Raw genomic sequence first — 21,637 nt, forward strand, 5'->3', positions numbered from 1 at the left:
TGGCGAAGGGTGGAGGTAGACTGTTAAGATTCGACGTCAATAGTGCACACTAAACTTTGTTAGTCCTTAATATGTTGTATATTGTAAGGTCTAGCACATCGAATAGTATATAAACATATTATGTGTGATTTAAGTATTATTCTTTTCGTTTCATTACCTCCATATAATAGGCAGCCTTCGTCACTTTCTCCATATTATTTTAGTTATAACGTACTTTCACTTGCTAATATGTACTCGTAATTTAATAAACTATTTTTTATTCAACAAATAGTTCACAAGATTTGAGATTGTACATTCTCAATGTACATAGTTTATTAGATTCTTATACAATGAATTTAGAATAAATTTAAAGAAAGATTCATAAAACTCTGTACAAAAAATACTTCAAGTATATCGAGCGTTTACCTTAATAAATTTTATTCACCGATTACGTTATATATTGTGTGCAAGTGCATAGTTTATCCGTATTACGGATGTTTTTATATTTACTCAATATTTACCTTCGTTTCACCTCTTGTCCAAATTCTTTTCAGTTTAAAAGCTATTTTCAGCGAACCAGGATTCGCCTTCTCTGAATTAGATCCTTCGGGTGATAACACCTCAATGACTAGCGAAGAAGAGTCCGAACCGACAACAAAGATATAAGTGCCACAGCACCGGCTGGAAGCAATGATAGGCTAAACACGAGCACGTTGTCTTAGCTATCAGCTATCACATTTGAACAGTCGCGAGTTGGATTTGGTAGCAGTGCGCTGAACGCAGCCAACAGGGCCGCTTCGAGAGAAGGTTTATGATGGACAGACTTGTGGCGCTGTTCCTCGTTTCTTTGGCGTGGCAGCAGCTCTTGGTACAGGTCAGTAATAAGTGATTCACTTCGGATATTAAATTTACCCTTATCGGCTAATCCATAAAAATCAGCAAAGATATAAGTATTTAATAATGATTCACTATGGTTGTAAACCTGTTCAATATAGTAAATCCTCGCTATTAAATGTTTTACAATGTTTGTCAAAAATAACATATTTTTAAACTGAATGCGTGAGAATTACATACGTTCATTTGTTATTAATTAATTATTTATTATTCATATTACGTTTATATACATACATCTCCAAAAAATTAAACAATATTTCACATATTTTTTTACTATTCCCGTGATCCTGGAATTAAATATTCTTTTCGACATTATTATAATATTTACTTAAACATAGCTTTTGGTGTAAAATTTAATTTTTACCAAATATTGTCAACGTGCCTATATCGTTTAGTAATAATTTTAAACAACGCCCGATAGTAGTTGTAATAATACTGACCTAAATCGAATATACTAAGGTACCTACCCACATACGTAAATCTTTTATCATAAAACATAACATATACCATGCGTTTCCACACACAATACATACCGTTTACTTATATTAATTAATTATTAATAATAATATTTTTTTTCAAATAAGTAGTTAATATTATTAATCGTTTTTTATAGATACCTACCAAAAACTTTTAAGTAAAATTTATTATGTTCATTAATTTTTTTACGTTTCGTAACATTTTCCTTTTTAAATAATTCCTGTCGTTTGCCAGTGACCTCTTAAATACAGGGAACTCTTTGTATGAAGTATTAATGAACGTTGAAAACCAAAAAAATATACACGGACACCAACTCCTCACGAAAGCTTTCAACATACTTATTTTTGATGAGAAGTTGGCACTGCATTAAATTTCATAACCTGAACATTTTTTTGTTTTTATTGTATGGAAAGTTTCTGGAAAACTCTCTGTTCTTAAATATAACAATAAAGTTGTTGGATCCTAGGTCAATGACCGATTCTCGTCTCTTATATTGTCAGATTCATAATAATTAATAATATTAATAGCAACAGTCATTGTTATATTTTAATTTTCACTTAATAATCGCTAGTTTTATGTTATAATTTTTTATAAACAATTAAATAATGATTATATTTACCTACTTAATCTAGCGATGAATAACCGGAAACTTTATATAAAGAAATCACATGGAATTTGTGTTATAATTAATTTTACTAATGCATGTTATTAATATGTCTATACTAAAATCGTTTCTTTCAACTAACTTAAATTTATTAAACAAATATCTGGGTATCTATTTGAGATTGAAACCTTCTTTAATTAGGCATCTATATAATCTTCAATAATTAAATCTTACCTGCATTAGAGCTTTTATTTTATATCTTCTTATGTATACTATTTGTATAATTACTTAATGTTGTATTTAACATTAATAAAGCACTCCGTAACATAGAGTTTGTTAAGAAAGGTTATGGAAAACTTTTAGTATGTAGGTAGATAATTGAACATTTTTAAAATAATAGTAAAAATAAAATCAAATCTCTTTGCTGCAATGCACATGCCAATTGGAATCAGATTAGTACAATGGTACATAAATAGATTAAATACCTAGTTTTATTGATACTACAAAATGAAATATTTGTATGTAGGTACTTCAATTAATTAAGTGTATATGAAAACATTCAATATGTATAAAGAAAAATATTTATCATCAATAATGATATAACGTCTCCACAACCTTCACCTGTGTTTGTTTCAACACTGTCCAACCATCTTCTTCTAGGTATCTCGATCCTCCGTGTCGTTTCTGGTCTAATTAAGATGAATTTGTTGAGTGGTTGAAATAATTCCATCCTTAAAGCATTTCTGTTCACTTTGACATGTGAGACAACAGGGGGTCATATAATTTAAATTAATAGGTACAGAAATAGGATCTTGTAGTTGGTAAATTTAAATATATTATTATAACATCGTGTAGTAATAAAGTAGTAGTGCAGTAAAAATATTTACCTCAAATTTCATTGATAATCTCACAGTTACCGCATAGGTAAGACAACACATCGTAATAATAATTAATGTGTTATATTGATGAAACGCTACTATAATTAGTGTGTTGCTATGAACATATTAAAAATTAAATATTACAGATTAAATACCATTGATTTTATCCCTACTATTTTCAAATTATGTATTGTCTGATAATATAATAAACATTTTTGTCTCCATTGATAAAATGAGTGTGTTTTTTTCTTATGAATTTACTTCCTTTTAAATTAGCTCATAATAATATATTATTATCGTCTGTTTGTGGGTCATTAGTTGGCCTCTTGCTTGATTCCAAAATATTGTAAGGAATTCTGAACAATTTAGGTCTGTGTAACACAATCGTTGGTGATTTTATCGTAAAGTGACGACCCATTTGAATATAATTATAATAGGTTATAAGTTATGTTATAATACATGTAGATACATAATAATATAATATGCCATAGATTATTGCAAACGCAAGGCAAATAAGGAACTGCTTAAAGATGGCATAGTAATATTATAAGGTAAACCAATGGAAGTTATTTGTGTAATAATTATTATTCTCAAAGATCAAATCACCTGCTGTACCTACTATTTTATTTTTAATAATCAAATGCAGCATACATAATGTACGTCTAAATTTAAATATAATTCAATATATTGGCTCCTTCCAATTCAAATTCAATACATATAAGACATAGATGTTTCTGTGTGATTTTTCGATTGTTTTTCAACTATCGAAAATATAATAATTGTATAATAGTTACAACAATAAAAAATGTTATCACGGAGGAGATCTTATGTTAATATTGTTTAGTGTCTCACGATTGAAATCAGGAATAATGAATATTGGACCGCTAATTTCAATTAAGTCAGTCAGTCTTCAGAATCACTACTATCCAGACCCAATTTCAGCTTGTTTTTATAAACGGCCATTTTAAACTATTCCGTTCAGTGTCACATTCAAGCCTTTTTTTACTCTTCTGATCTACTCCAAATGCATATTTTAATATCACGTTACAAACCTACGCGTAGAATACAAAATAAAAGACAACAATGTAAAATGTTCTATCAACAAAATACAGTTCATTCATAATATGCTTATAACCATCGGTACATTGCCAGTAACTCTGTATAATCGATACACGCATGTTTCTCGAGAAACGAGAATCTTGATTCGCCGTAAGAAAATTTTCGAGGAATATGAATATTTTAGATCACAGACTCTGTACACGCATGGTTTATAATATTAATACTATCGACTGAAGGTACTTGATAAAATCTGAATTTAAATTCTAATGGATTTAAGTTTTGTACTATTCCATTTGAGTCTTATGCACAATATCAATGATAGATTCGTTTAGTTCGAAGGCGGTTTTTTTTATCAGGCAAATGGTATAAGCAAAGTGACCATTTGTCCTTTATTTTAGAAGACAGTGCTTTATTTTAGCTATGTGTCCCGTTTCTTTTTTTTTTTAAACCCACATTTGACCTTTATATTTCATAATCGGTAGATTATTTTCGCTGAAAATACTGTGACGTTTGATTCTGATCAATTCACTGCTAAGAACATAATATATATTTCTAATAATCTCTGACTAAGGGCGCCATGAATTTGGAAATTTTTTAAACCAGTAATTAGTACTATGACGTATCATTTATTTATTTTTTGCTAAGGGTTGTCAATAAATTTTCTCTAGTAGGTACTTAGTACCTTTTCTACAATTTAATACAATCACAAACGAAAGATTTTGACACTACCCAGTCTTAGTATAAAATTTAAACACACAAACTGATTTCCTTGTTAGTCTATGACAAAAATAATTATATATACTTTCTAAAAATAATGCGTCATGTCACGAAGTTCTTGTGCTGAAGTTATTGTGCTACTGTTATCACTCGTAAAATGAGAATATTATTATCTTATCAATACTCTGACTTGTGAGCTCTGGGCTCATTTTCTATGAAAAGAAATTTAGAGAAATCATAACATAAGTATAAATTTACTCGTTGCGGAAATGTACTGTTCTAATAAATTGTTATTTTATCTCTACATATATCTATAACTTTTCTTACTATTTTTCAGGCAAATGACCAGCATTTTCACTTATCGCCAAACGTGGATTATTTGATTCCAGTGGAGCTCCCAAGATACAGTTATTCTATTGATAACCACAAAAATACTCAAGTAAAGGTTTTATTCAATTATTTATTAAAAAAAATAGTAATGGTGAATGAAATATTGTGTTGTTAATTCTAAGTTACTACATTAAAATTTGTACAAACTTTGGAAGTATTTAATTTGTCGAATATCGAAAAGCCAGTGTAAAGTAAAGGAAATTATTTTACTATAAAAAATAACAAATTAACATATTTGACTTTAAAATTATAAACATATGTGACACCAGCTGTTATTGCATTATAAAATTTAATTGTAGTGATAATCTATGGAGTAGGAATGAATTGACTATAATATAATAATATTCTATAAACAATATCTTCAATTTTAAAATCAACTTTATGTGTTTTACAGACATTTAAGGTTCGATTAACTGATGATGGAACCTGCCTTGTATTTATTGATGCATTTAATACAAAGGGGAGCAAAACAGATATGACAGCTGCAAGAGAATTTAAACAGGTAAAAAGTGACAATAATTTCACCTTAAAATATTATTTATCTGTATGAAAACTTCATGCAAAAGATTTAAATTATATTTTTTTAAGTCGATACCTAACAATGATAACGTAGGTAGAATTATTTCTGTTATACGATTGTAACGGGGGGGGGAAAGATTTATATAGAATAATGATGTACGCTATATGTTTAGTGTGGAAATAGTGTATTAGCAAAAAAACAAGAGGTTGAATCGCGTCTAGAAACTCTAGAAACAAAAAAAACGCACTTTTTGAAAATAATCAATAGGAAAATTAAAACATCCACTGTAAACTTTTCAGTTATTTTCAGTCTAATGCACGACTATAAAATTATGGCACAATCATATATCATCCAAAAATTGATTCAATATTAAATTAAAGGGAAATACATTATAATAGGTAATGATTGGTTCTTGTCTATTGGCCCTTTTCATTTATCGAATTGTTCATTTCTCTAATACGACACCCATTATTGATTATCTAGAATTCACAATAAGGCATATTCACATCAGTAAAAGTTTGAAATTCTTGTTATTTTCCACATTTGTATTGCTTTATTTTTCCATATTCTCACTATATAAAAATGCGAACCAAAAACATGAAATTCAACAGACGGTAAAGCAACTTAAAATTAAACAACAATGGTAGCTACCTTGGGGATGATACCTAATCAAAATCAAATGAGCATCTACGGTAATTTTAATTTATGTAATATTTGCGTTTTTTATGTACCTACTGGAGATATTTTTGTAGAAAACAAATTATTTAAACATTAAAGCATTATAAGCAGAGAGTGAAAACTATGTTCTTTGTATGGAAAACACAAGCTAAATACTATAATAATTCATAATTTCTGACACCATCATCATAAATGTACTAGAGCCACCGCTGACTGATACATATTTAATACTTATTAATAATTAATGATATTTATTCAATTCAACAAATAAAACACGACGATCCTTAAAAGCTATCGGTTAAAGATTCGCATTTGTTTAAAATATAGGTGCAGTAATTCAATTTAACTTTCCAAAAGATACATTTTTTTTAAATATATCATGTCACACACAATAAAATTATCAATTATTTTGTCAGAACGTGAATAGAATAATATTGCCAGCTAATTTGCGTAATGTGTAATACTACGTTTTACTGTATATGTATATTATGTCTACTTTCCATTCATAGCGTGGTATAATAATAATATAGGTGATTTTATTTATATTTGAAATAATCTTAACTTTTAATACATATTGCTCATTTCTTTTTAATATAATAAAACTATTTTTTGCATTGTTGCGCATTGCTTGCATTATACTATAAATCATTTTCACTGTGCTAATACTTAGTTAAGTATTGCTTTTAGCGACATTTACTACATTATTTACCCATCAATCCCCTGTGTATTATATATTTGTATATGTATTAAGTTCAGGTGAAAAGTAATATATGTTATCAATAATATATCCCTGGTTTATAACGAAGACACCATAACCTCCCCATACAGATCAAAATTTCCGGAGGGCCAACCGCAATAAGATGTGCGATTTCTATATATAACCCTGCGGTAGAGTCCGCCTGGGCGCGATTGCATTTTGTGGGTAGGGTCGACCGCAGAATAATATGACATATTGTATACATACCCCTCTATTATGTTACAAGACTTAAATAATAGTATACAAATCTGTTTTAATGATGACTATTTGCAGTATAAATGTGTAAAATTTAATATAATGTATTGAAAGTAAAGTGAAATTCTAATTAATTATTAACAATACAAACGGCATTTTGTTTAATAACTGTTTATGCCGCGAAAATAGTAATACATATGGCGATGTATAAAAGTGTTGCTATAATAATGTGTATTTCTTAAGTGATTATAATAACAAAACTGTGGTTGAGAAATAGCTGAGATAATTGGTTTTGAAATAAATCGACAGTTTTCAAAATACTCTTGCTTAGAAGTTAATTGGTGTATATTTTTTTTATGTATAATAACATTTTTGATACTGTGTTACATTTAATGTTTTGAATAGGTATGTAATTTTACTTAGAGTTATAAATGATTTTCTCAATTTAAGCTATTTTTACGAATTAAAATATTTATTTAGTTTGCTTACATGTGACAAAATCGATGATATACAAAAAAGAACACAATTCTTTACGCACATCGGCATTAATAAAATCTTAATTTCGTAAAAACGCGACTTAAGAACTTTTACCCTGTAACCATATATATCATGGCAAGATCTCACGTTAATAATTCATCTATGTACATTAATCATAGTGACAATATTGATTTTTTTTTTAAATCTGGTGTGTTTATAGCAGTCAAATCCAACGCGTCGATCGTGATCGACTGTTCCATCCCATATCCCATAGGAATTGAGTCGTGAATATGCAAAAAAACAAGAAATATGATTTCATTTAGATTTTGAATGAGAAGCTTTAACTATTCCTATTTTTATTTACATGACCAACATACGTGTGAGTTGTTTTCAAATTGACGATGAGGAAAACCACGTGACTTTGTCGTATTACTTGATTCGTATTGCATCGTTCACATCCTCGCGCAGGAGTGAGAGAAATAGAAGATGTAAATCTCCGTCCTTACACTCAGACGTAGTTTACTCTTATAGTCGTACAGTCCCCAAAATAAAACTAAAATATATTATTTTTAAAACGATTGGGAAATTAAGTATGTATTTGTGAAGAGTGAGAGATAAGTGTCGTTATTTAATTTGTGACACGTCACTGTCCTCAGCCATTTATATTAATACGTTTGTTTAAGTTGAAGAATGACAATGAAATAGTGTGGTAAAATACTGCCAGTTTTGATAGTGGAAAATATATCATAATCTACTAATTATAGAATTCACACATGTCTGATTTATAGTATAAGATCTGACATTCCAATATTATATACAGTAAAAAAGAACTTATCTTGAAAGATATATAAAAACTACGAAATTCTCTTTCACGATTGTATGATTCAATTTGAGATTTTTAAATGCTGTCTATAATATAATAGTAGAAATATTACAAATTAGGTAACTATATTATTAATTCTTAGTTTTCAACAGCCACGGGATTTGTTAGTGGAAAGTTAGTAACACAACTTGTCTCATCTTTTAGTTAGGATCTCGTTAAGAATGCTTTTTACTTTCCATACGTTGCCTGTCGTCTCACTTGCAGGCCTGGTCATCTTACACATAGTATGTATTACAATACTGAATACATACATTACCATGTTCGATCGTAAGAGGATGATGTAGGTAGACCTCCACAGAGTCGAGATTGATTGTTAGCCACTTGCTCAACCTATTAGGTACATAACGTGTACACAAACACATGTTGAAAAACCAACATGCAAAATTTCAGATCCAAGATTCAAAACCGGGACATTATAAGCCGACACATACCGCTTAACTATCGGCTATCCTGGTCATCAGAGAAATCAAAGTGCCCTACCACAGTGTATTGAGGGTTTTCTATGTTTGGTACTCGAGACACTTTGCTGGCTTTATCCATTCTTCGAAACTTTTCTGGACTACATTGCACTGCACCAGTTCCGTTTTTAAAAGAATAATACATCAAAGATTCGGATTATTTTATAATATTTTCATCAGTTCATCTTAACTAGTATGGATTTAGTTGCCATCGATCGAAAAATTTGATAAAGGCTTTTGATTCATTGCATATTATTACACAATTGGGTTCATTTATTTGTATATATTAAGATTTGAAAATTGTACCTATATTATATGTTTTACAATACTTTAATACTAAAACATTTATAAAGTTAGAGTCATTGACTTTGAATATGAGAGTAGGACAGTTTGAATCTGCTACATGACCCGAGATAATAACGTCCGAACTAACACAAAGGTCAATTTTAATGGATGATTTTTTCTTACTAGGTATGATTGTTTTAAAATAAGATATTTTGTTTTAGTACAGAAATAACTACGAAAAGGTTATCAATAAATATTATTAGTGAATTTTATCGATTTTTAAAATAATATCAACACGTCACTATTCCACCAAAATTATAATAATATGCAGATCTAACTACTCAGACCTTTCGTAAAAATGGAATTAGTTATTTTTTCATATTTTAATACAGATTCATTAATGTCAGATTCGATGGTAAGAAACACGTTATTTTTAATTGTATTTATCAAGAATTTAGTCAGAAATAATGTCGTTGTTTGATTTATGGTTTGAAATAATATTATTCTCAAATGATCAGCTATAAATAGTAGAATAATTTAGGTGGTAGTTTATAGTTTGAAAGTCATTAACTTCCAAAGAGATACCTCCAATCGCAAGAAATAGTCTAGCACATTTCGAGTGCTTAAAGTCAGACAACGTTATCTACAAAAAAGTGTTTTTTTTTTGAGATAACGTTATTTTACATTTACGGCTACATGATAGTCAAACAACGTTATGTCAATCTTTTCAAATTTCTTATTAAATCGTCAGTAAAGTTTAACGCTAACTACATGTTTTCATATTTTTTTTAAACTATCCCTATAAAATTTAACATCATCATAAGCAAGATAAATGTACAATACACAATAAATTATAAAATATTAACATTCGGTTTTAAATAAACAATTCCCTCGTTGAGTTACAAGAATCTAAAATAACGATTTTTGGCTCTCCTGTAAAGTTGCACTTTTGTAGATAGTGTTGTTTGACACTAAGCCCTCGATTAAGAACTGAAAATTTAATTTAATATTTTTTGCTTCCAAAAATATTAGTCAACAATTAGAAAAAGCGAATACATAGTCAAATTAAATGTCCTTAACGTCACTCAAATTAATAAAAAAAAACATGTTCGAAGCAGCAACTTTTCAATTAACCTCCGGTTTAATGTTACTTAACTAACAAAGTACGGAGCTGAATTTGATATTTTGCGAATATACATAATATGATAAAAAAAGTACTTCAGAATCTAGAATAATAATATTTAAAAAGTTAAATGGAAGTTACCGACATTGAAACTAACAACCATAATAATTATTAAAATAAATAAATGATTAATTATTTTGATACATCTACGACGAATGTGGGTATATATCTATTTGTTAATGAAAGCATATGTATATTTAGTATATTATTAATATTATATTTATACTAATACAATACGCCTAACAATAAAATTAAAATTATGTTTGTCACATAATATTACGCCCTATATCGTAAAATTATTAATGCTATGTAGAATATTGTTCTAATTTTATTGATTATTCCATCACATGATAGGTACTACAAACAACTTATATATTCATTGTGACCTATTAACGAAATCCTTCTTCTTAAACCAAACTTATATGTAACCGAGACTTTCGGAACCACGGACTTATTATTATATATTATTAACAACAACAAACCGGTTAGGCTTATCATCCTATCATCATTGTTGTTTAAAGCGAGATTACTGATTGATTATACTGAACACAAATGGTCATTATGATTTATCATCGAATTGTGAAATAATTATATATGCGTCGCTTTTTATTAAAATTTGGCGACCGATTGGCAGTAGGTACCTATGTAGATACATCTTCCCATCTTCCAGTCATGTGCCATTTTATTTTGATTCTCCAACATCTAAAAATTTGAGTTCAAATATTCACGTCATTATTAAAAATATACATAGGTAGGTATTAGCAGGCTTCTTTTATGCAAAATTTGTGTTATTATGTCAATTATTGAGCTAAGATTTGTTGGTATGTTCAACACATAATATTATAAGTAGATATTTTTTCAGTACCTAGGTAAATCTATATTTAAATTAAATTAGAAATAACTTATTTCCAGGTAAGAAAATATGCAGTCAACATTGTTCGAGATTTTTGTAGGGGATACAGTGTCATTTTCAAAAATATCAATAAATCTAACGAGGAGTTGGACTACTCGTCCGACCTGGACACCAATGAAATTGTAATTCCGAGAAGAAATGCGGGTCTAGTCAGGAAACGAAGAGGTGCCTCCACCACAGTCTTCAAGGCGCTTCCACGAGGCAGATATAGAGGACAAACGCAATCGCAATACCTGAATTTTGGAGACCAGGTCTCTCCTGGAAAGGCAGAAGCAGAGTCTACCCAAGAAGGTTCAAGAGCCTCAGTTAGTAAGTCAGTTATCATTATTCATCATTATTCTAACATTAAATTTACAGCGAACATTACTTAACGAAGATGAAATAGACGATTCGCTCTAGCAACAAGCTCTAGAGTCAGTCAAGCAATTTTCGTGCTCACTGTACATGCATTGTAACCAATACTCATTCTGTTCAGTTTACGTGATTATTTTATTGATTTGAAATCAATAAACTTCTGACCGAGTCATTGTTCTACTAAATAGCTTTAACAATATAATTTCATTACCTATGCGACAATACTATACTATTACTCACAGCAGTGGTGGTGAAACACACGGAGAAATTTTGGTGGCATACGAAGGAATTGTAGAACCATGTAAAACCTCAACTACGGGCATGCAGAACTACAGGTGTTGATCGAGACATAAGTATTGAGAAAAGTTGATTCTCACTTCTCGATTATTTTTTTTAGAAATTCAAGATTTCTATTTCTTGGAAGCAGCGTTGTCAACTTAAAATTGTTTTTCTTCAGAAAAAGGTTAAAAAATAGGTACCGAAACATAAATCCTATGATTTAAAAAAAAAAATGTCTACTTTGATTGTACCCTCATTGCACGAGGGAAAATCCTTGGCAAGCCTCCCCTTATTTCAAATTAATATTCAGTTTTTGGTCCTAAAGCATAAAAAGATTCGCCACTACTGTATTAAACAAAACTATGCTGCCTCCTTAAAATAATGAATAGCCCTGATTAAATTACGTTAATTAAGTTCAATTTATCACTTTATTGAATCATTAACTATACTGCAAAAAACATAAATAGTATAAAACAATAACGATTAAATAATAAAGAATCCTAATCCACATCAAGGGACAGAAATAGTAGTTGCTAGGGGCATCACGATTATAAGGACATCAACGTATAATGACTGGCATCGGTATACATCATTTTTACAATTATGCTAAAGTAGGAAATGATTGTCTTAAATATTTTTGCAATTAGATAAATATTAAATACCATCAACAAAAACTGTTATTATATATTTTCTTCCCTATAGTGTTGAGTTTTGAATGAGGGGGGGGGGGGGTAGTTAAAAAATATTGATATGCCCCGGGCACGCATTTTTTCTTAATTCCTATACCTTCCTAATTGATTACATATTAATTAATTAGAATAAGACAATGTATTTTCACCAATAACTTATAATTTTAAAATACCTCAGGTAATATATACCTACCTGAGGTGTTTTAAAATATTGTTCAATATAAAATATTCAATATAGGTATGTTACATTCTCAAATCTTATGAATTATTCATTGAATAGAAGAAATAGTTACGAATACGTGTATTAAATAAGGTTCTAAGTACCAAAAAGTAGTATTGCCTGTAGTTACAAAATACCGAGTCATTGCAGTAAAATTTCATGAAGCAGACCTTTTGAAAAATGTAGTTTTACAGTGTGAAGCAATCACGGCAGCTTCTATAATTTTAGGTATTAAGAATTCGCAAGTGTCAACACACCATCGTCAGCTATTTTATATTGAATGCCGTTGACCACTGCTGTGCTACTTACACCATTATATTAAACCATTATAAATAAAACACGCAAACGGACTTACATCGTCGACAGGTTTAATTATGTTTGCTGTATTTTTTTGACTTGCTTGAGGCACTTAGACTATAGTTAAAGTTATTGGCGTTGGTATGTAGAACATTTTTCTATAAAAATGTCAATTTTTATTTTTTTGGTACTTAGCGCCTTAATTAATACACGTATTCGTTTATTAAATAACTTATTAGTAATAGTATTCACTTAAATGAATAATACATATTATATCACCACGAAATAACCGCTAAGCGAATAATATTTAATCATATTGTACATATTAGTAGATTAATTCATACTGATATAAATTTCAGGCGGCACTAATGGAATGGGCCAAGCACAAAGTCAATCGGGTTTTAGCTCCGGCTGTGATGGCTGCTACGATAATCAAGACGGCACCCAGTCACAAACCATCTTAGCTAGTGGATCGAATGGGAGGTACCCATCAGCCATTTCCGGCCAAGGTTTTCGACCATCTCAGGGAAACACTGGAACCATCGGAGACAATGGACAGAGTCATCCCGCATATAAAGATCATTACGCATCTTCAACGGGGCCTGGAAAATACCGTGGTCCTCAAGATCATCCTAGTGAATATAATATAAACTCTGGACCGGGTTCAAACTGGTCGGAATCTCAGCCAAAAGCACCTATTTCTTCATCTCAGATCCACCCTGGTGATAGACAACCACAGGGTCCATGGGACCAGGCCGGCCAAGGAGGCTCGAATAATTTAGGTCCACAAGGTCCGCCGGTTAGTTCGTGGAACTCAAAGACAACTCCAGAATCATCTGGTGCGTACCCAAGTGGAGGAAGAGATTCATATGAAGGAAATGGAAAAGTATCACCGTCAGGATCGCAAAACTATCCAAATCAATATCCTGATGTGCCTGGATCTACTGGAGGATATCCGAGTGGAGGTAGAGTGTCACATGGAGAAAATGGAAAAAATCAACAGCCAGTTGGCTACCCAAATCAATACCCTGGTAAAACAGACCCAGACAGATCATATCCAAGCGAAGGAAGAGATATATATGGACAAAATGGTAAAATACCGTCGACGGGATTTGGAAACTACCCAGATACATCGGACTCAACTGGACGATATCCGATAGGAGGAAGAGAATCATATGATGTAAATGGTAAAATACTACCTCCAGGGTCTAGAAACTATCCAAATCAATACCCGAATACACCAGGATCCTCTGGAGGGTATCCGAATGAGGGAAGAGGACCATATGGAGGAAATGGTAAAACACCACCCGCAGGGTCCGGAAATTACCCTGATACATCGGGTTCAACAGGTTATCCGAGTGGAGGAAGAAGACCATATGATGGGGATGGTAATACACAATATGGGGGGGATGGTAAAACAACATCCACGGAGTTCGAAAATTACCCTGATACATCGGGTTCGACAGGGTATCCGAGTGGAGGAAGAAGACCATATGGTGGGGATGGTAAAACACCACCCACCGGTTCCGGAACTTACCCTGATGCATCGAGTTCGACAGGATATACGAGTGGAGGGAGGGATTCATATAGGGAAAATGGTAAAACACCCACAGCCGGATTTGGAAATTACCCTGATACGTCGGATGTAACTGGAAGATATCCAAGTGGAGGGAGAGAAACATATGGGGGAAATAGTAAATTACCACCATCAGGATCAGGAAACTATCCAAATCAATACCCTAAGACACCAGGATCAACTGGAGGCTATCCAAATGAGGGTAGAGACACATATGGGCAAAATGGTAAACTACCACCGACCAGCAACGGAAATTATCCTGATGCGTTGGGTCCAACAGGATATCCGAGTGGAGGGAGAGATTCTCACAGGGAAAATGGTAAAACACCACTTCCGACCCCTGAAAAGTATCCCGATGAATCAAGATTAATTGGAGGATATCCGAGTAGCGGGAGAGAACCATATGATACAAATGGTAAGTTACCACCAACGGGATTTGGGAACTACCCAGATACATCGGACTCAACTGGACGATATCCGATTGGAGGAAGAGAATCATATGATGGAAATGGTAAAATACCACCTTCAGGGTCTGGAAACTATCCAAATCAATACCTTAATCCACCACGACCAACTGGAGGCTACCCAAGTGGAGAGAGAGATGTATATGGCCAAAATGGTAAACTACCACCGACAGGAGGTGGAAACTACCCAACTCAAGATCGATACCCAGATAACTATGCAAGGCAACCGAGTGAAAAAAATTATGGACAAGATCCAAGACAACCACCGAGTCGTAATTATTATCCTGATGATGGAGGAACATACCCAAAACAATTTGGGAAGCATCCTTCCGTGGATCAAGAAGGGCAACAACCACATGGCCCTTTAATGCACCCAAGTGGAGAAACACATACAGATAAAAATTATCCTACAAATAATGAATATTATCCAGAAAGTTCTAGCCCAGGAAGACAAGGGACACAAAATATAGGCTCAAGACCAACTTCCCATACTCATGGAACTGATTTCGAAAATTATGGAAATCAACCATACCGTCCTACAGGTAATGAGTACAATCCGCCGCAAAGGGAATATCCACCCACTTCAAATATTCACCCAAACCGGCAAGGACAATTTGGAACAATACCCGGTGATCGTGAGAGTAATACATATTATCCAGAATCACAGGACCCTGGAAGCAGTATAAACCAACCACATACATCGAATCAGAACGGTTACTCCGGTCAATCAAGGCCAGATGCAGACAGGTCTGGACATCATGATGGTTATTCCCAAAAACCTCCACCACAATATAATCGACCTGATCCTTCAGAATATGATCAACGAAGGCCAGTATATTCTGATGATGGAACTCAGCATCCTGGAAGACCAACTGATCACATATCAGGAGGCTCAAATATAAATGATCGTGGCACACCCATTGAATATCCAGGAACTTATCCTGAAAATGGCAATTATCGACCTACGTCACCAGATAATTATGCTGAAAGACCAGGATTTTCACAAGGACCAAATTCTGGACCGCCTAATGCTCAGAAAGGCTCTTACTATCCAGAATATGATAGACAACCTCCACATACTGACACAGGTAGACAAAAATATGGTTCGACAGATAGTCAATCTGGAGGCAGAGGATATGATATTAATCAATATTCAGATAATATTGATGACACAAACTCGCAAGCAGAAACTTCTATTCAACAATTACATAATGAAACCAAAGCAAGTGCATTATCATCTGGTAAGCAAGGAGGTGGAACTGCACAGTCACAAATTATTGGCTCATATACTGGTTCTGGTTCATTTTCAGCACAAGCTCAAACAATCGATGCAAATAGAGGTGCTCAAACACAAATATCAGTTGGAGGAAAAGGTGCAACAAGCACTGCACAAGGAAATGCTGGATATGGTCAGTCTCAAGCTCAGTTGCAACTTGGGTCAGAGAATGGAGCCACAATAGCTGGTGCTCAGAGTGGTGGCTGGAATCATGGAACTAATACACAAGTTGAGGCCAGCTCTAAAGGTGGAATGGCTGATGCCCAAGCCAATGGACCTGGAAGCACTTCATCACAAGCTCAAATTGGTTTTCAACCATATCAAGAGACGAAACATATAAAAGAGGACAGTAAGCCTGGTTCACCATTTTATGGCGGGGGTACAGCATCTGCGCAATCTGGTAACTTTGCAGGCCAGTCACAAACTCAAATTCAAGGAAAATTTAAGTATGGATTGAGTTATAATGGAGCAGCACAAGCTGGGTCTGGAGGTAAAGATAACTTCTTTAAAAATAAAACAATAATTAAGCCTTTAGGTATTTTTAGCGCCAAACCAGTAGTGGCAGAAGTGAATGCTGCCCCGCAAGCACAATTTGAAGGCATGATGGAATCAGAGTCAAAAAACATTGAACAAATGCATTTTGAAAATCATGATAGAAAAGATTCCGATAGTGGTACTGTAGCACTAAGTCCTACAAAAAGAATTCGACATTCAAAAGCTCAAAGTGAACCAAATTACTCTGAAGACAAAGATCCACAAATTATGGATGAATATGACAATGAAGATGGAGACGACGATGGCGATTATGATCTTGAGTTTTATCCTAGCACAGAAGTTCCTCAGCTAACACCGCAGACTATAAATAATAATCCAAGAGACGTTGTTATACAACAATCAGCTCATGGGCAAAGACAACATATTATACTTGGTTCTCTTGATAATAATGGAGCAAAAGTGGTACAGGACTCTTCTCAAAAAGGCCTCCTTAAAGAAGGAATGCTTTTTCAACCAGGTGAAGTAATTCCTGGAACACAGGGCTATACAATCCCTATTGGCTTTAGAGGTCGTGTTAGCTCTATTTCTGATGGGGATGAAACATTTGCTTACACGGATGAAAATGGTGAATCACAAGCTCAAACTATTACTTTAACACCTGGTTCTGGAAATGTCACGTATAGTAAGTCAGCAACAAAAAGTCAACCAACAGTTCGAAGCTGGGGTCCAAATTATCGCTACGTTCGAGGCCCATCAACACATCGTCGATATATGAACAGATATAATTTAAAAAGCAATAACAATAGCAACATTCCTGAACAATATGTCACCGTAACAAAGACTGCAGCTGGTGAACTAGATTCTGACAAAAATAATTTACAGAATAAAAAGTACGCACACACATATTATACAAAATCTTCAACATGTGGATATTTCACATTTTCCTGTAATCAAGTTTATGGATCAAATGGCAGAACCGAAATTTGTACGCCAAAGGCACCATTAAATCCAGATGGGACACCTGTACAGTGTTAAATGATAATTAAAAAGAAAATATGATTTATTTATAGTGTGTATTGTTAATATAAAAATATGTAGTGTAAGTTAATGAGTATTAAAGATAATTGGTTTTGATTTATTCTAAATAAATAGTTATACTATATACTCTAAACGTATTTCAATCAATATTATTATGTACTTTTAAATAAAATTTCTACCAACATGTCCGATCCTAAGAAGATCACAATAACATTATGCGCCTCTATAGAGTGGAGGTTGTATTAACAGTTTTTTTTGTAAGATAGAAAATGGATGTTAGCCACATGCTCAATCTATTAGGTCCATACATTGGGGTTAAAGATACGATGAAAAACAACATGTGAATTTTCCAAAACTTGGGACCCACAACAGTATAGGCCCAGCCCGATGCATAGCTGTCTTTTTCCACTACACTAACTTAAAATTAATTCCACAGTTTCACTTTCTTTTTACACTCCAAAGACTTTCTTTTAAATTCAAATATTTAACTTTTCGTGAAGTAAATTATTTATCAAAAATAATACCTACTGTTTATTACCTAAACATTTCACAGAAAAAAAGGCTCTCTGAAATTACTTTTCTAAATTTAACTTAATTATACAATCGCGACAGCGGTTAAAAGCCTGCTAAAATTATTCGTAGAATTGCTACATTGGGAAAATGAAGTTTTAATGGGTTTTCTCTTATGATAATACCCAACTACGGTGCCCGTCCATATATGACGTCACACGATTTTGGCTATTTTAACCCTTCTCCCCATCATCACATTACGTCACATAACCTTTTACCCCCCTGTCTATATCACGTCACATTTTGACGCCCCCCCCTCTCTCTTAAATGCCCTTCATTGAGTTGTCGAATAGGAAAACGTTATCGGCGTATTCCAGGTCGTATAGGTTCACCGTGGGTATAACAGGTATGCCTCGGTCAAGTGGTATTGATTTTTGTAGTATGAAGTATGCGGATGCCAGAAGAGTAACTCAACGTGACTTGCCTATTCTTCAAACCAGCCAGATTCCGTCATCCTGGAAGGCCACTAAATACTATCTATAGAGTGTATACAGCGAAGCTACGGGATTCCGGTATGACCTGGAATAACACGAGAAGACTGGCAAGCGACAGGCACGTCCATATGCTCCAGCTAAGGGGCGGAGATGGCTGAAGAAGAAGGAGAAATAGACATTTTTGACACTTAACTTAGGTAACAGAAAATTAGCTCTTGAGAATAGCATTTTCGATGAGCCTGAAACGTTGAGGAAAGAAGGACAAAGAACACACAGAGACAACATATAAACAGGAATGTTTCAAACATTACATAAAATATTATTTAACATTGATTCCCAAAAATTCTATTAGATTGTAGTTTATAAAAATAATACTATCGACTGAGTGTAGGTACTTGATAGAACTTGAATTTAAATTCTAACCGATTTAAGTTTGTACTATTCTATTTAATTCATCTTTGCGACCCAGGTTTTGCCTTTTGGCATCTTAGGGCACCCACGAATGGCAAATACACACTGACAATGAATATACTTGGTTAATTATAATTTATATAGTAGTTTAATACAATAAAAGAAGGTAAAAACCGATTTACCTACTAAGTAAAGGATCAAGAAAAAAACAAATTTCCAATACTAGAATCTTTGAAGTGTTCGAAAAAACCCATAGTAAATACCTTAGATAATATTAATGCATTCTGTAAGTGCTTTAAAGTGTCATTACTCTTAACAATAAAATTAGCTAATGAGAAATGTCACTAAATGTACCTACACACTAAATAAAAAAAACAACAAAAGCATCAACCGCATCACCATAATGTTACCAGTGGCGAACGTTGGAGGTAGGTTGTTAAGATCCGACATCTATTTATAGTGCACACTAAGCTTTGTCAAGCATATGTATTTGTTTTTATTGAACTAATACCCCGTTTACACGTGTATGGATTTACTACTAATTACAGAACGTATTATCGCAGCCATAACAATAAAATGTATGTGTAAGCATGTATTATCCTGCAGTTGCAAAATTGCATGCATGGATCAAAAAAGCTCGGAAGCTTCTGAATTTTTATTTGACAGTTGAGATTTTTTCGATCTGCGCCTGCGCAGTAGAACGATAGTGGCGAACCTGCGGAAAGACCCATTTTGAGGTTAACCGATTTTTACAACCTGTCATATCGTCGGTCCCTATTAAAAAAGTCGGATCTGCAAAATGTTATTTTTCAGTACGAGCAATCAAAGATGTTTCATCAAATATCCTTTGTGACCTATTGCTTGCCATAATGAATAAAAATACGGGTTATAGAAACTTTTCTAAACGTTTATAAAAACATCCGTCTGTCCGGTGAACATAGCCGCAACTGTCAGATCCGACGCATCTTGCTCACCCACGCCCAGCCAACAATGTCGGTTGGTAATAACCGACATTGTTATTCGGACACTCTCGGTAGATCCGTCATTTTTAACTTGAATATCTCGAAATTTTTCAAACAAACAAAAAAAACTGTGATTGTGGTATAAATTTGTGTATAAAAGTGTTTAAATAACTTTTACGTAATAATCCGAAAATGACAAAATTTCAGATCCGACTTTTTTTATAGGGACTGACGATATAGTATCATAAAATGACTACATCGCGACTCGCTTACCTACTCTTGAAGAATGATATCGCCCTTAATTCCTCAAGACAGCAAATTAATGTATCGCAAAAATGACATGTAAGAAGACGAATAAATTTAACATTATATGTTAGTAATCCATATAATATAAGTATCCCTGCAATACATTTTTTAGATATTCTATAATAAAAATATAAGCATAGTAAAAATACTGTATAAAAAATGGGGCAGCATTGTATCGCTGCCTAAGGGCGGCATTTTGTCTATGGAGATCACTGAGATCGTATGTCCCACCTAAGAAGCATCATGGATTTGATATCTCATCTACATTAGGAATTGCAATACTGAATGAAAAAACCAATACCAGTATTTTCTATTAAATACCGATATTCGTGAAATACAGTCTTCTTTCTTCTTCTTTGCCCATATCCGCCCCTTAACTGGAGCATATGGACACCACGCGGCGCCTCCAAGAATCCCTGTCGCTCGCCAGTCTTCTTGCTTCGTTCCAGGTCAAACCAGCATCCCGTAGCTCCGCCGTATACACTCTATAGATTGTATTTAGCGGCCTTCCAGGACGCCGGAATCCGGTCGGCTTGAAGAACAGGCAAGCCAGGTTAAAGTTCTCTTCTGGCATCCGCAGCACGTGGCCGAGCCAGGTCCAACGTCGCCTCTTCACTTTCAGCGTGATGAGAGGCTGCTTGGTACGTTCTCTTATCTCCTCGTTGCTCCTAAAGTCATACCACCGCACACCCAGTATTCGTCGCAAACATCTGTTTTCGAAGCTCAGTATACGGTTGCTCTGAGCCTTCGTAAGGTGCCATGATTCGCTACCGTAAAGCAGCACCGTCAGAATGCAAGCGTCGAATAGGCGGCATTTGGTTTTGACCGAGTACAATCGTGAGTCCCAGACATTTCGCATCGAGTTGAATGTTGTTCCAGCCATTCCCATTCGGATAGCAAGCTCTTTCTGCAAAATGCC

The 21,637-nt window shown here is 33.4% G+C and overlaps 1 protein-coding gene across 2 annotated transcripts; it reads left to right on the plus strand.

Moving 5' to 3' along the window:
- The first annotated feature begins 651 nt into the window (after positions 1-651).
- On the plus strand, positions 652-18,164 carry LOC147079716 (uncharacterized). Of its 2 annotated transcripts, none has more exons than XM_085943505.1 (5): positions 652-853; positions 4,946-5,053; positions 5,393-5,500; positions 11,347-11,656; positions 13,546-18,164. In XM_085943505.1, the coding sequence occupies exons 1-5, from the start codon at positions 791-793 to the stop codon at positions 18,030-18,032; spliced, it is 5,076 nt and encodes a 1,691-aa protein (XP_085799631.1). In that variant the 5' UTR covers positions 652-790; the 3' UTR covers positions 18,033-18,164. The 2 variants fall into 2 exon arrangements, with proteins under 2 accessions (XP_085799631.1, XP_085799637.1); XM_085943511.1 differs by having other exon boundaries at positions 4,946-5,047.
- The last annotated feature ends 3,473 nt before the right edge of the window (positions 18,165-21,637 follow it).

This window comes from Rhyacophila brunnea, unplaced genomic scaffold (assembly GCF_057557595.1).
Source record: "Rhyacophila brunnea isolate RB1 unplaced genomic scaffold, BYU_Rbru_1.0 scaffold_1, whole genome shotgun sequence".
Classification (NCBI taxonomy): domain Eukaryota; kingdom Metazoa; phylum Arthropoda; class Insecta; order Trichoptera; family Rhyacophilidae; genus Rhyacophila; species Rhyacophila brunnea.